General features: G+C 33.7%; 1 protein-coding gene across 4 annotated transcripts in view; it reads left to right on the top strand.

Annotated features, from left to right (window-relative positions):
* Positions 1-14,869, top strand: part of LOC105317406 (early endosome antigen 1) — a 108,875-nt gene that overhangs the window by 28,282 nt on the left and 65,724 nt on the right. For all 4 annotated transcript variants that reach the window (XM_034451183.2, XM_034451182.2, XM_034451184.2 and 1 more), the window contains exons 14-16: positions 1,095-1,177; positions 2,602-2,695; positions 14,116-14,169. In XM_034451183.2, coding sequence (XP_034307074.2) covers positions 1,095-1,177; positions 2,602-2,695; positions 14,116-14,169 — 231 coding nt within the window. The remainder of the gene's footprint in view (positions 1-1,094; positions 1,178-2,601; positions 2,696-14,115; positions 14,170-14,869) is intronic.

Genomic DNA, 14,869 nt, shown 5'->3' with positions numbered 1-14,869 from the left:
CGGTATCGTTTGCTATCAGAAACTTTTTGAATCACAAATATGACTGATGCAAATCCAAAAAGATGCACATTTTACCCATTTTCGCAAATTTTGTAACAAATGCGAAAAAAAACCCTCTGTATATACATGACAAACAAGATAACTGACTTTCTCCAGTTCGTGCTTTGAAAATGTATATTAGGCATCAAAGAACTGACAAGCTGGGTCAAATAGATTTATATGTTATATGAAAAACCAGCATAATCCAGCTTCTAAGGATTCTATATGCAAATAGAATGTCAAAACTATTAAGATGGTATATAAAGAAAAAAGTTTTGAGGAAGTTAAAGCACATGGTGTAGAAAGTTTCTCATCATCTTGGGTACTGTTTCAAGAGGCATCCATCCAAGACATTATGGAAGCTGCATCTTGGAAATCAGAGAACATGTTTACATTCTTCTACATGAGAGAAATGTGCAGAAAAGCTTCCTTTTGGAGGAGCTGTGAGGGCATCTGCTAGCTGCAGGTGTGTGGCTCCAGTTCTGAAAAAGTTTGAATGGATGACCTAGAAGCTACAGTGCCACCCATTGAAAAAATTGTATATTTATTGCACACAAAAACGTTTGCTAGTTTTTGACTGATTAACTTTATTTTCACGCAAATTCCGTGAATAATTTAAACTATTAATGATTACTGTGTTACTTTCTTGAGATATTTGATTCACAAGGTGGTAGCTCTTCCCATTTAAAACTACTGTGCAATCATCATTGTTCGTGGGGAACCAATGTTCGTTGCTTTTGTGGATAACCCTTGCCCACAAATTTACATACCAACGAATGTATATACAAGCTGTATATACAAGCATTTGTTTAATACTTATTTGAATAATCCCAAACTTCTACCTACGAAGTTATGTCCCCACAAACCAGGAAAATTTTGGCGGCCCAAGAACATTGACCCCCATGAATAAAAATGATTCCAAAGTATACTCTGATATTATCTTAAAAACAGGTATAATGTTATTTTCTCACCCAAAATTGTTGATACAAATATTATAAAATATGAGAAGTTGTGAATAAATTATAAATCATATCCTATCTTTCCATGACATACAGTGTACAACCTCCGATGAATTAAAGACAAATCTTCGAGAGAAAATCCAGCTACTAGAAGAAGAAGCAAGAAGAGCTTCTGTTAAGTATGTTAAATGTTAAATATGTTAAATGTTAAATATGTCTTATGTTAAATATGTCTTATGTTAAATGTTAAGATGTTTAATATGTCATCTAGACTACTGTAAACATATTATATTTGGCATGTATGATATTTGGCAGAAATAATTAGTTTGTGAACAAGTTGGCCTGGATTTGATTTAGCATATTCCACTACTCTTTATATACAGTCAAAACTGCCGAAGTGGCCACCCCTATTAAGCAGTCACCTGTTGTATGCGTTCATTTTATTTCCTCCCGATGAAAAATCCTATATAATTGCCCTCTAAAGAGCGGTCACCTGTCTAACGCTGTCAGCGGTCATCGTACTTTGATCCGAAACTGTACAGTCGACATGCATTAGGCGGCCATTTTGGCCGGTCACATGATTTACACCCGGGGATTTTAAACATGGCTTCCGAATGTTGGGTAGTAAATGTAAACAATAATTATATGCTCGAGGCGAGAGAAACAAAATTAATCAATGTATTTATAAAACATAATTGGCAGATCAGATACGAATGGGAATCAAGTGAATTGTTTAAACATGTATTAACAATGTTTGTTTTATAAACATGAATGAAATAGGTGTCAAAAATGTCTGCGGCGAGGCAAGAGAAAATTGCTTGATTTAATAATATGAGTTCAGATACGGAGGGTTAAAAACTTGAAAATTGTTGATTTGTATTAAAAGTGTTTGTTTTCTATATATACGGTACTCATGAAAATAGTTAGTGTTATAATTGTGAAAATGTCAGCGACAAGGTTTTACCACGTAATGACTTTATCTAAAATTGCACATTTTTTCGCCTATTTGACACATATATTTCTTATCCATCATGCTATCTATCATAATCAAGTAATTTTCTGCTGATTTGAGAAACTATTTCAAGGTATAGTGGGGCACCTTAAGCGAGTAGGTATTTATTTCCGTGATTCATACGTTTTTCCATCAAATCGTGAGAAGATAAAATTGCAAATGCCGAATTTTTATCATAGTTTCATTTAATTTACATATGTCTGAAAAATAAAAGGGAAATTCTTAAAATCACAAGATGTGCTTCTCGCAAATATACATCGATATGTATTCCTTGTGTTTAATAAGGAACCTACACAATATAGAGACAGATTTTTAAAAATCCTCTGCTCAAAATAAAAGGAGAACCAAACAAACAGGTTTACATTCGAAACTCAGATTGGTTTTTCCAAATAACGTGGCCTGTTTAATAGATCTCTGTCTATTGACCAGCAGTCCAATAGATAACAGTCTATTGACAGGCAGTTCAAAAGAACCGTTTCAATTAATAAAAGATTAATTTAAAAAAACATACATATTTACCGGTTATCTGTAATATAAAATCAAAACCACTTTGATTTAGTAACAACACTCTAGTTACAACATTCATTGTAGAGAGCAGAGATTAACAGAAATGGAATCCAGACAACATTTACTAGTTGCCGAAATTGACAGACTAGGAATGGAAAGAACTGATCTTATTGCCAAGGTAAAATTCTTAAAACAATAGTACTCTACAGCTAACTTAATTTTGTCAATGACAACAATTCACAGGATGAATGACCATCTTTAAGTCCTCCTTAAAGATAGCTTAAAGGTGTTTAAAGGTAGCTTAAAGACGATCTTTAAGCCACCTTTAAGCTACCTTTAAGCTAAATGTATTGCTTAAAGGTGGCTTAAAGAAAGCGTAAAGATGGCTTAAAGGCAGCTTAAAGACTATCTTTAGGCCACCTTTAAGGACAACTTATAGGTCCTTAATGTCCAAACTTCTTTAAGCCACCTTTAAGCCACCTTTAAGCTACCTTTAAGCCACCTTTAAGCCATTAAAAAAAATTTAATTCAATATTGTGCTTAATTTCCAACAAAATATATTAACTTTATGAAAGAAAAGGTATTAAAACGGTTTTTGTTCTAGAAAGAAAAATGAAAAAAAAAAACACCAAAAAAAAACGGCCGCGGTGAGAATCGAACCCGGGACCCTTAGTTTACTAGCATCACCACACATCCTCTGCGCCACGGCAACTTACATATTTATAAGCGTTTTTATATCCTATATATCAGTGGATATTGAATCACTGTATTGAATGTGTTTACTTGAAAAGATTTTGACAAACCATTCAGTTTGTAACAATCAATTATATCTAATTTATAAATAACATGCATGCATGTATTTAGAATGAAATACGGAACTTGGTCTTCAGTGAACAAAAATATATAATACCTAAATGGAAACCGTTAGGTTCACTATAGTAGGCTTTCTTAGTTAATAAATCTAAACCGAGTAGATATACGTAATTCATCTAATTTATAGCTATAAAAATGTAAGAAAGAAAATGAAATCATTTCTTTTATTAAATGCATTGATACTATTAGAGTATTTGTTCAATTTCCCGCAATTTCCCGGTTTTCATGATCGCGGCGCCGTTCCAATATGTTTAAATATTTACATGTAATTGTATGTACATGATTTATAAACTATCAATTCTATAACAAACAAAATTACCAATTACCGGTGACGTATTTACTGCATGTGGCAATTGCAAATGACTTGTACATACAATTGTATGATGTGCCAGGCCGGGTATATTTGACATATTTACCCTTATACATATATTTAAATAATCAACCCCTATTTATGATCACCGGTACATTAATTAATTAGCCTCAAGATTTTACTCTTACATACATGTATCGTTAATTTGTAGACGTAACATATTTGAAACCCAGAGTTAGGAAATAATACTTTGAAAATGAATTACAAATGTAAATTAACTTTTATTCACTAGACTTATCGTATACTCGTACACACTAAGATTCAACGCCTTTAGAAACCCTGACGTGCACCTGGGCACACGACACACCTGTTGTGTATATCTTGTATATTCTGTGTTAGTTCCAGGGGTTTTCTTAAGTTGGACAAACAATAGACTTTAATTAGATATACACAAACATGCACCTGGGCACACGACACAACTGTTGTGTATATCTTGTATATTCTGTGTTAGTTCCAGGGGTTTTCTTAAGTTGGACAAACAATAGACTCTAATTAGATATACACAAACGAACAAAACTATGTCTAGACAAACAAAGCAGTAATATCCTGCCCGATATAACAAAGGCAGTTGAGATTCTTTTCATCTTTAACATGTATCTAGCAGATCTAGAGTTAGAAATAATGAAAATTGAAAAAAAAATACAAACCTTAAACCGATTAACAAATTAAATCATGCATTTTTGGTTCATTATCTTTATTTTGTTTAATAACCAGATGAACTGAGAGAGAGAGAGAGAGAGAGAGAGAGAGAGAGAGAGAGAGAGAGAGAGAGAGAAAGAGAGAGAGAGAGATTTTTTCACCGATTAATTTATAATAGGAAACAAACATACTTTAATTAGTTTTATGCACATATTAAGATACAGAGACTGCGCTCATCCCTACAATAATTTTGAAACCCCCAAAAAATTATAAAGAATTTTATAATGGCAATCTGTGTCCATCGGAACGGTGCTGATGATAGCGATCTGTGTTTAATGGAGCGACGATTAAAACCGCCTGGAACCCCCCCCCCCCTTCCTTGGAAATTATATTATCACTCGGATGACCCCCTCCCATCTCTATAAAAGAGCTTTTGCATTTAATATATGTTTTTATTGTTCAGCTTGATCAGTATTGACTTAAAGGCTACTTAAAGACAGTGTAAAGAGAGCGTAAATGCCACTTAAAGATGCTTAAAGGTGGCTTAAAGGTAGCTTAAAGAAGTTTGGACATTAAGGACCTATAAGCACTTGCTTAAAGGTGACTTAAAGGCGGCTTAAAGGTTGTATAGCCTTTAAGCTCCTTTAAGTCACCTTTAAGCCACCTTTAAGGACTTGCTTAAAGATGGTTTTTCGCCCTGTGATTTATGCCAGCCATTTTATATTCTCCTGCTTGTATAATCAATTAAGGGGCATGGTGTTACTCTTTAATATGTTAAAACCTTTCATCGAGTAAGGGAACTACCTCATCTAGGGTTTATTATAGTGGTTGTCCAATATATCCTGAATCCAATGATTGAAAGTATCCTAAAATCAATCTGGGATATTGTTCCAACTTACCATAGTAGTTATCACTGTCTCAAAGTAGCTCATCTTGCCTATAATCATGCAAATTCTATGATAATTATATCATGCAGTAACACAGTTGTACTACACTATTTATTGCACCAACCATTGAGGTTCACAAAGTGTGTAATAATTTTAACCGGGTTCTATGTCGGAAAATCAAAGTTATTGAAATGATGAAAATGGTGGTCAGGAGGGTGGGTAGGGGCTGCCAAAAGGGTATCTCTTTGTTAGGATAACTCCTACAGTTTTTGTCCCCCGCCGCAACGCAGTGCGGGGACATAGAAATGCCGGGCGTCCGTCTGTGCGTCCGTGTGTCCGTGCGTCCCTGTGTCCGTCCGTCACACTTTTTTGTAAGCGCTCTCATGCCTACAAATTTTGACGGATTTTCATTAAATTTATACCAAATGTATATACCACTATTACCTTGGTCAAGTTCGAAAATCAGCATTGGTCGATACTTTTTGTTGGAGTTATGAGACTTTGACCACAATAATGACTCTGTTTTATCCAAAAATTGACCTTGTAAGCGCTCTCATGCCTACAAATTTTGACGGATTTTCATTAAATTTATACCAAATGTTTATACCACTATTACCTTGGTCAAGTTCGAAAATCAGCATTGGTCGATATGTTTTGTTGGAGTTATGAGACTTTGACCGCAATAATGACTCTGTTTTATCCAAAAATTGACCTTGTAAGCGCTCTCATGCCTACAAATTTTGACGGATTTTCATTAAATTTATAGCAAATGTTTATACCACTATTACCTTGGTCAAGTTCGAAAATCAGCATTGGTCGATATGTTTTGTTGGAGTTATGAGACTTTGACCGCAATAATGACTCTGTTTTATCCAAAAATTGACCTTGTAAGCGCTCTCATGCCTACAAATTTTGACGGATTTTCATTAAATTTATACCAAATGTTTATACCACTATTACCTTGATCAAGTTCGAAAATCAGCATTGGTCGATATGTTTTGTTGGAGTTATGGGACTTTGGCCGCAATAATGACTCCGTTTTATCCAAAAATTGACCTTGTAAGCGCTCTCATGCCTACAAATTTTGACGGATTTTCATTAAATTTATACCAAATGTTTATACCACTATTACCTTGGTCAAGTTCGAAAATCAGCATTGATTGATACTTTTTGTTGGAGTTATGAGACTTTGACCGCAATAATGACTCTGTTTTATCCAAAAATTGGCCTTGTAAGTGCTCTCATGCCTACAAATTTTAATAGATTTTCATTAAATTTATACGAAATGTTTATACCACTAATACTTTGGTCAAGTTCGAAAATCAGCATTGGTCGATACTTTTTGTTGGAGTTATTGGACTTTGACCGCAATAATGACTCCGTTTTATCCAAAAATTGGCCTTGTAAGCGCTCTCATGCCTACAAATTTTGACGGATTTTCATTAGATTTATACCAAATGTTTATATCAATAATACTTTGGTCAAGTTCGAAAATCAGCATTGGTCGATCCTTTTTGTTGGAGTTATGGGACTTTGACCACAATAATGACTCCAGTTTATCCGAAAATTGGCCTTGTAAGCGCTCTCATGCCTACAAATTTTGACGGATTTTCATTAAATTTATACCAAATGTTTATACCACTATTACCTTGGCCAAGTTCCTAAATCAGCCTTGGTCGATGGACTCGATACTAGACAGCTTGACCGGCGGGGGACCCAGGAATTCTATTCTTGTCAAGATATGGAGGTTTGGTTTGGAGATCAATTGTGAATATGAGATGTGCATATTACTTAGATCTTGATTTTTTGATAATTTATGTATGCAAAAAATACCAGCTTTTGAACTTTGCATAATACATATAGGGTACCCCTATTGTGCAGATAATTTTTCCTACAGTTTTCAAGGTAGAAAGTTTTTGTTTTGTCAATCAATCAATAAGTATATCAGCGATGTGCATGTTATATGGATTCATTTTTAATAGTAAAGTTTTACAAAAATACAAGCTGTTGATCTTACTTATTTTTTTCCGTAATATTGCATATAGGGCACCCTTATAAGTATGGAAAACTCAAGCTACAGATTTCAGAATAGGATATTTTTAGCTCACCTGAGTCAAAGCATCCTTGAGGGAAGGGGTTTCAAGTTTTTTCAAATAAAGGGCCATGTTTTCTTTAAAAGGGAGATAATTTAGAATTATTAGAATTATTGAAAATTTGATGCATTTTTCAAAATCTTCTTCTCAAAAACCATATGGCCAGAAAAACTGTCACTTATGTGGAAACATCCTCAGGTAGTGTAGATTCAAGTTTGTTTCAAACATGATCCCTGGGGGTAGGGTGGGGCCATAATCAGGACCACATTAGGGGTCAAAATTTTGCATATGAATTAAAAGAAAAAATCTGTAAAAGCTGTAACTTGAAGCATCCTTTGGCTGTCAAAAGTTAATTCTAAGCTTAAAGTAACCCAAGCTCATAGGTTTAGGAAAAATTTGTTTTAAAAAGACAAACAAAACCCCATTTTTAGCTCACTTGAGCTGAAAGCTCAAATGAGCTATTCTGATCACATTTTGTCCGTTGTCCATCTGTCCGTCCATCTGTCTGACCATCTGTCTGTCCGTCTGTAAACTTTCAACATTTTGAACTTCTTCTCTTAAACTGCTTTGCCAATTTCAACCAAATTAAGCACAAATCTTCCTTATGGGAAGGCAAATATGAAAGGTCGATCTTTAATCAAAGCGTAGAAAACCTCGAAAATGTAGAAAAAGGGGGGTGCATTTTTAAAAATCTTCTTCTCAAGAACTTCTGAATCATTTTCATTGTAATTTAGCATAAATAATCTTTATGGAAAGGAAAATATAAATTGCAAAAATCATGAGCTAATTCTTACTCAGATCTGAGTTATTGCGAAAAAAATAATCAAGGAAATGCGTGTTTTGATCAGATTATAACTTTGGGTTCGGTATTCCATACTTCTAAAACGCGACGGTTCTTTGTTTAAAGCAGCCATGTTGAATGATAAACAGGTCGATCTCACAAATGTTGTCCAACAGTTCGCGTGCAAAGGAAATCTTTGAAACATGCCAGATACATTGGTGCCGATTTTGTGAAGTAAATTGAGGTTAAATATTTCAATGCTTTGACAGTTTTCACATTCGACAGTTGTGTTTTCATAATATTTATGCTATGTAACCTGGGGAACTATCGCCTGTATTCTGCAATTTTTACGTATCAAATCACACATAAATCAGACAGTTGACTGTTTACCTGTGCAAATTTAGAAAAATCTGATGTATTAACAAAGTACTAGAATACAATTCATTCTATTGGTAATTCATACATATGATCTTTTGCGTAATGGATTAATGCAATGTGTTTTGTTGAGATGCTCAGAATTTTCTCGAGTTTACTCAGTTTAAACAGAGTTTAATATTGCTGACGGAAATATGTTCTGTGTAATTGTATGCAATTTTTATTTACTAACCATATTTGAGTGTTAAGCTTCAAATATAAGCAAAATACAGTGCTGTGTACACAGATATGAGGCCATCATTTGTTTACATTTTAATGCTGAATAGGAAATACTTATAATTCTTCGATTGCACTGAAATTATGGTTGATCATTAGAAATGTCTGGCTAAAATTTAAATACTTGTACAAAATTTTTTAAAGATGATATTCTGTAACTACTTTCTAGGGCCCCCTCTTTATACGATGAATTATATGAATTCCACATTAATTTTAATAGTTTTTCAGTCACGAGTAAATAAAAACCGACACCGTTAAATCAGTTTCCATAGTTCTGACACATTTTGTTACGGGGGTAAAGGCATTATCGCTATTTCTAAGAAAATATCACAGCGTAAAATCATCCTGGTTCGTAGCCATTTGTTGTTTTGAATAAAGATGAAAAAATGGGTGGGTCTTAGTAAAACACAGTGATATGCCTGTCAATACATTGACTATAATAACTCTTTTACATGTCACGTTACAACACTTTTCATTCAAAGGTATTCATCAATCAAGTGAGTAAGGTTAAAAAGTCAGGGGAGTTTACGCCAGGTAAACAACATTCGTTTATGATGGGGAAGACCAATTAAATTATTGAATGTTTTGAATTGAGCGCATTGAGGCACAATTTTATTCTTCATATCTATAGGAATTTTTTTAATTGAATCTTCTTTCCATATAGTTCATTCCACCAATTGGTGTAATATCGAACAATAAATATTATAATAAACTAGACTTTGACCCATGCGTGCATTGTATATGATATCGGACATTTACGAAAAATATTAAAATGCCTCCCATATACCCGTCATGAAGCAAAAAACTGTAGAATTGCTCAGAAACGATTTTTGAGAAAATTAATGAAGCTGCATTGAAAACAACAGTTAAATTATTCATATCAAATCAATATCTTTCATCTAAAAATTTAATTTATATTAATGGAGAATTCAACACTTTTTCACCAACGTTTTCCACTCGTTTCGAATAGGCCCTTTCACGATAACTGCAGTACTACTCTCTTGCAGGGCAAATTGATATACTTTGTTGAAGTTTTAATTGGTAGATAATTAAATGACATAATTGAAACAATTGACGTTACGTCATCTTTCACAAAAGCAGTCTGGATTGGCTCAAAAATTAATTCAAATACAATTTGCAGTGATACTGGTTTACAATGGACGACAGAACCTTTTACAATTCTCGGAGTAACATATACTGCTAACCTAAAAAACATGGAACAACTGAATTTTGATAATAAACTAAAACTAGTTCAGAAAGAAATTAACCACTGGTTAAAAAGAAATATTTCAACATTGGGAAAAATTACAGTTGTTAAAAGTTTACTTTTATCAAAATTCACACATTTGTTTACCTCTCTTCCAAAACCAAGTAGTCAATGGATACGGCAATTTGAAAAAAACACTGTATAATTTTATTTGGGAAAATAAAATAGACAAAATATCTCGAAAAACATTGCAATTAAATTATGAAAAAGGGGGATGCAGAATGACAAATGTTGAAATATTTATTAAGTCTCTTAAACTAACATGGATTAGGAGACTTTTAACAACTAACTCAAGCTGGATAAGTATTTTTTCTGAAATAACTGGGTGTCATACTTATAAACTATGTCAGTTTGGACCTGAATATTGTAGACAGAGGACAAAAGCCACTCGTAATAATTTTTGGAAAGAAACCTTATTTTATTTATGTGATTTTTTGGAAACTATAGAGACAGATAATATCAATATCATGCTTGAGCCACTATGGTACAATAATAAAGTAAAGATTCAAAATAGATATGTATTTTGTAAGGCTCTTTATGAGAAAGGGTTTCATATTGTTCATGATTTATTTGATACTCAAGGTGAATTCATTAGTTATGAGAGAATCACTAATGAATATCCAGTTAAGATTCCATTTACTACTTATGAAGGTTTGAAACGTGCAATTATTTGTGCTTGGCCAAATGTTAAGCAGTTTTCACATCAAGTAATAATCAAACCATACCAACCTGAATCTATCAAAATACTTTGCTTGTGTAAAAAAGGAGCACGGAATATCTATGATCACTTGATGGTAAAATCTAATCATAAACCTATTTGTGAAAACAAATGGGCCTTCAATTTAAATTTACCTCTAGATTTTAACTGGAAACAGGCTTATTCAAACCCTAGATCTGCCACAAAAGATTCAGGACTGATATGGTTTAACTATAGAATTATCCACAGAATATTAGGTACTAACAAAATACTACACATGTGTAAAATTAAAAATTCCCCACTATGTTCAATATGTTTTTTAGAACCAGAAACAATTACACATCTCTTCTTTTACTGTCCATCTATTTTTCGGATATGGTTATTAATGTCTGATTGGATTTTTAGAAAGTCTGGTGAAAGAATTGTATTTGATGCCAAAACTGTTATTTTTGGTGTTCCAGAAAAGAAATACTTAGCTATAAACCTAATTATCATGTTAGTTAAGAGACATATCTTTAGTCAATCCAGAAAATCTGCTAATATTGCATTTGAGAATATTGTGAAATATTTACAAAATTACTATTCTTTAGAGAAACTAATGTTGGAAAATAGATTTTACCAAAAGAAATGGTCATGATGGGTATGCCTCTTTGACGTGGCATAATGTGTAGTAAGACCCTATCATTATTGTATTATTATTTTTATATTTACTTTCCCAATCTGTGTGGGAGTGGTGTGGTGTGAATGATGGTATAGATGTATTTGTATTGAAAATGAATAAAAAAAAAAAAAAAAAAAAAAAAAAATCTTTCACAAAACTATGTCATTTTACCTGCAGAAGATCAATACCGCAGTTACCGTGAAGGGGTCTATTTACACACCATGTTGACATTCGAAACTCTCGGGATTTTTCATATTAAATGCACTGAGTTGGAGTTATCTCCCGTATTTCCTTTGATGAACAGAATATATGAAAAATTTTCAATGAAAATTTACATATATTTGTAATATTGTTTTTGACTTTATCCATGCAAATGTGATATTGTGGAAACAAATACTAAAGAGCCTCCCATGATTTAGTGTGAATGTAATGCGCATTCGCAAGATTGTAAAATCCAAATAATCCAGATGATTTCCGGATTTTTGAAGGAATTTTTGTTGATTTTTATTTAGCGAAGTTTGATTGAGAAAAAATAAAAACAAATTGGTAATCTGCAAGTACCAATGATGTTTAAAATGTATAAAACAAGAGACAGTACTCTTTTGATTTCTCGGTATTAAAGCTAGTAAAAAATTTGAGTATTATTTTAATATAGTAGTATAGATATTTAAACAATTGTATAAGATCTTCTTTAGACTGCAATGATGAATATGTAACTGACTAATTACCCTGTAACTAAAGATGAGATAGAGAGAATAAACATTAGAATATTCAGGTGAAAAAATTTGAACTTATTTTATACAGATTATAATAAACTACAATGTCCAGTTATTTTGTGTATGACTCCATAAAGGCCCTTTCACAATTGGCGCACAAGCACTTTACAACACCTTGCGAATGGAATTTTTTAGATTCGCACGAGATCTCTCATACATAGCAGGAGCTCTCGCATACCTTGCATGAGGTTTCGCATTTGTTGCATGCGTTTTAGTGCTCGCATATAGTCTCCTCAAAATAGTGAACATGCACACTAATCAGACGCTACCGAATGTGATCCAAATCATTGCAATGCAGCGCACAAACAATAGTAGGAACATTTTACAACATTTTGTGTACTCGCAAGAGTGATGCATGATTTTTAAAGGTTGTAAAATGAATCACTGCTATATATGCGTGTGTTTTGCGACCATGAGACTTTTGCTCAAAATGTCTCATGTAATCATGCAACGTTTACAATCATTGCACGACTTATCAGCCTCAATATACCATGCTTTGCCACTAGTATATACCCTGTATAAGCATCTCTGTTTCAGATCACAATTGACTACATACATTTATTGCATGATGGCAGGCACGTAGCATCAGGGGGGGCCAGGGGGGGCCTGGCCCCCCCACTTTTTCTTGCAGCAACAAATTTTTTAAAATTTACATATAAAAAATTGAATTATCATGGTGTTGGCCCCCCCACTTTTTCGGGTGTATGTAAAAAATTGATATGAAAATAAGGAAATGAGGAGTGAAATTGAAGTTATATTACTACGCCAGCCCCCCCCCCCCCCCCCCCCCCCCGGATTAGGATTTTTTGGAAAAGTTTAAATTTCCCTTTTTTTTTTTTCTTTTTTTTTTGCTTGTCAAGATTTTTTGGATGAGTCTGGCCCCCCCACTTTCAAAAACGATGCTACGTGCCTGGATGGTGAGGGAAATATGAAGATTACTGCAGGAAAAATCATACTTCGCCATATGAACATAAATGCAATAAACATTTTATTATATCGAACAACATATGATAAAATAAAATATGTTGATTTCTAAAAATTGTCTGACTTTGCAATAGCAATAACGTCGTGATTGTTTGATTTCCTATGTAACTGTCTCACTTTTCTTTTTTAATTTCGAATCATAGATAGTTGAGTTGCTTTTGTGATATAGAGAGAATCATAGTGATTGAATATTTTTGATTTAATCATATTTCTTTACGTCGTATGCTATTCTCGGCTTTTTCATTCCTATGAAATCGCCCTGTCATGTGACTTTCTAGACCAATCAGATATATTAGAATAATCATATTGAAGTATATAATAAATGCTGCTACATCTCTGTATCTTCTTGGGTGGCATGTTCTCTCGCTTTTCACTATGTCTACTGAAGAGCATTGGAAATGGGCGGTATTAATTATACCCCCTCTGAAACGCACGAGTATTCGTACCATGGAATGCATGTCCAATTGCATTAATCATCCGATCACCTGGTTTCTCCCACGATCGTATCGCATTATCTTTCAACAGTCGCTTTCATTGTACAACAGTCGCATATAGACGCAAGATATATCGCAAGATTTAATGCGTTTACATCGCACCACGCTCGCTTAGATCGTGCAAATTTCATACGAATACTCTTTCAAATGCGATTATTTCAGCAACAGTTTACGATTCATATCTAATTTTTTGGTCACACAATCGACGTAAATATTTTGTCGCTTCTGATTGTGCACCAATTGTGAAAGGGGCTTTAAGCTTATTTTATAATGGCGATTGTTGCTCAGTGAGCGATGTGGCCCATGGGCCTCTTGTTTAGTTGGGACACCCGAATGATCTGTTTCTTTTTACCATAATTATTTGTAGAATGTTGAATTCATCATTCCAATTTATCTTAAAGTTTGATTTCATGATTTACTTTTAGATTGACGCTGGAGAAGGAACAGAAACAGTAATTAACCAGTTAAAGCATGAAAAGGTAAAACCTTTACAAATGCTCTTTTCTTTTATTGACAAATCCAGAAAAATACTGAGAAGTAAAATATGCCTGTATTTTGCCTGTATCATGTAGCTTAATGAGTGACTTATGCACTGATTAAGGTGACCAGGCCTAATTTGTTCTGCCCAAGATTTATTTAATGAAAATTTATTACATTATTGTCCCCCGCCGCAACACAGAGCGGGGACATAGAAATGTCGGGCAATTTATACCAAATGTTTATACCACTATTACCTTGGTCAAGTTCGAAAATCAGCATTGGTCGATACTTTTTGTTGGAGTTTTGGGACTTTGACCACAATAATGACTCCGTTTTATCCAAAAATTGACCTTGTAAGCGCTCTCATGCCTACAAATTTTGACGGATTTTCATTAAATTTATACCAAATGTTTATACCACTAATACTTTGGTCAAGTTCGAAAACCAGCATTGGTAGATACTTTTTGTTGGAGTTATGGGACTTTGACCACAATAATGATCCGTTTTATCCAAAAATTGACCTTGTAAGCGCTCTCATGCCTACAAATTTTGACGGATTTTCATTAAATTTATACCAAATGTTAATACCACTAATACCGTACCTTGGTCAAGTTCCTAAATCAGCCTTGGTCGATAGACTCGATACTAGTATACTGCTTGACCGGCGGGGGACCCAGGAATTCTATTCTTGTTTTCTTT

This window comes from Magallana gigas, chromosome 4 (assembly GCF_963853765.1).
Source record: "Magallana gigas chromosome 4, xbMagGiga1.1, whole genome shotgun sequence".
NCBI lineage: Eukaryota > Metazoa > Mollusca > Bivalvia > Ostreida > Ostreidae > Magallana > Magallana gigas.
The sequence above is the reverse complement of the archived record's forward strand: the minus strand, read 5'-3'. Positions and strand labels throughout refer to the sequence as shown.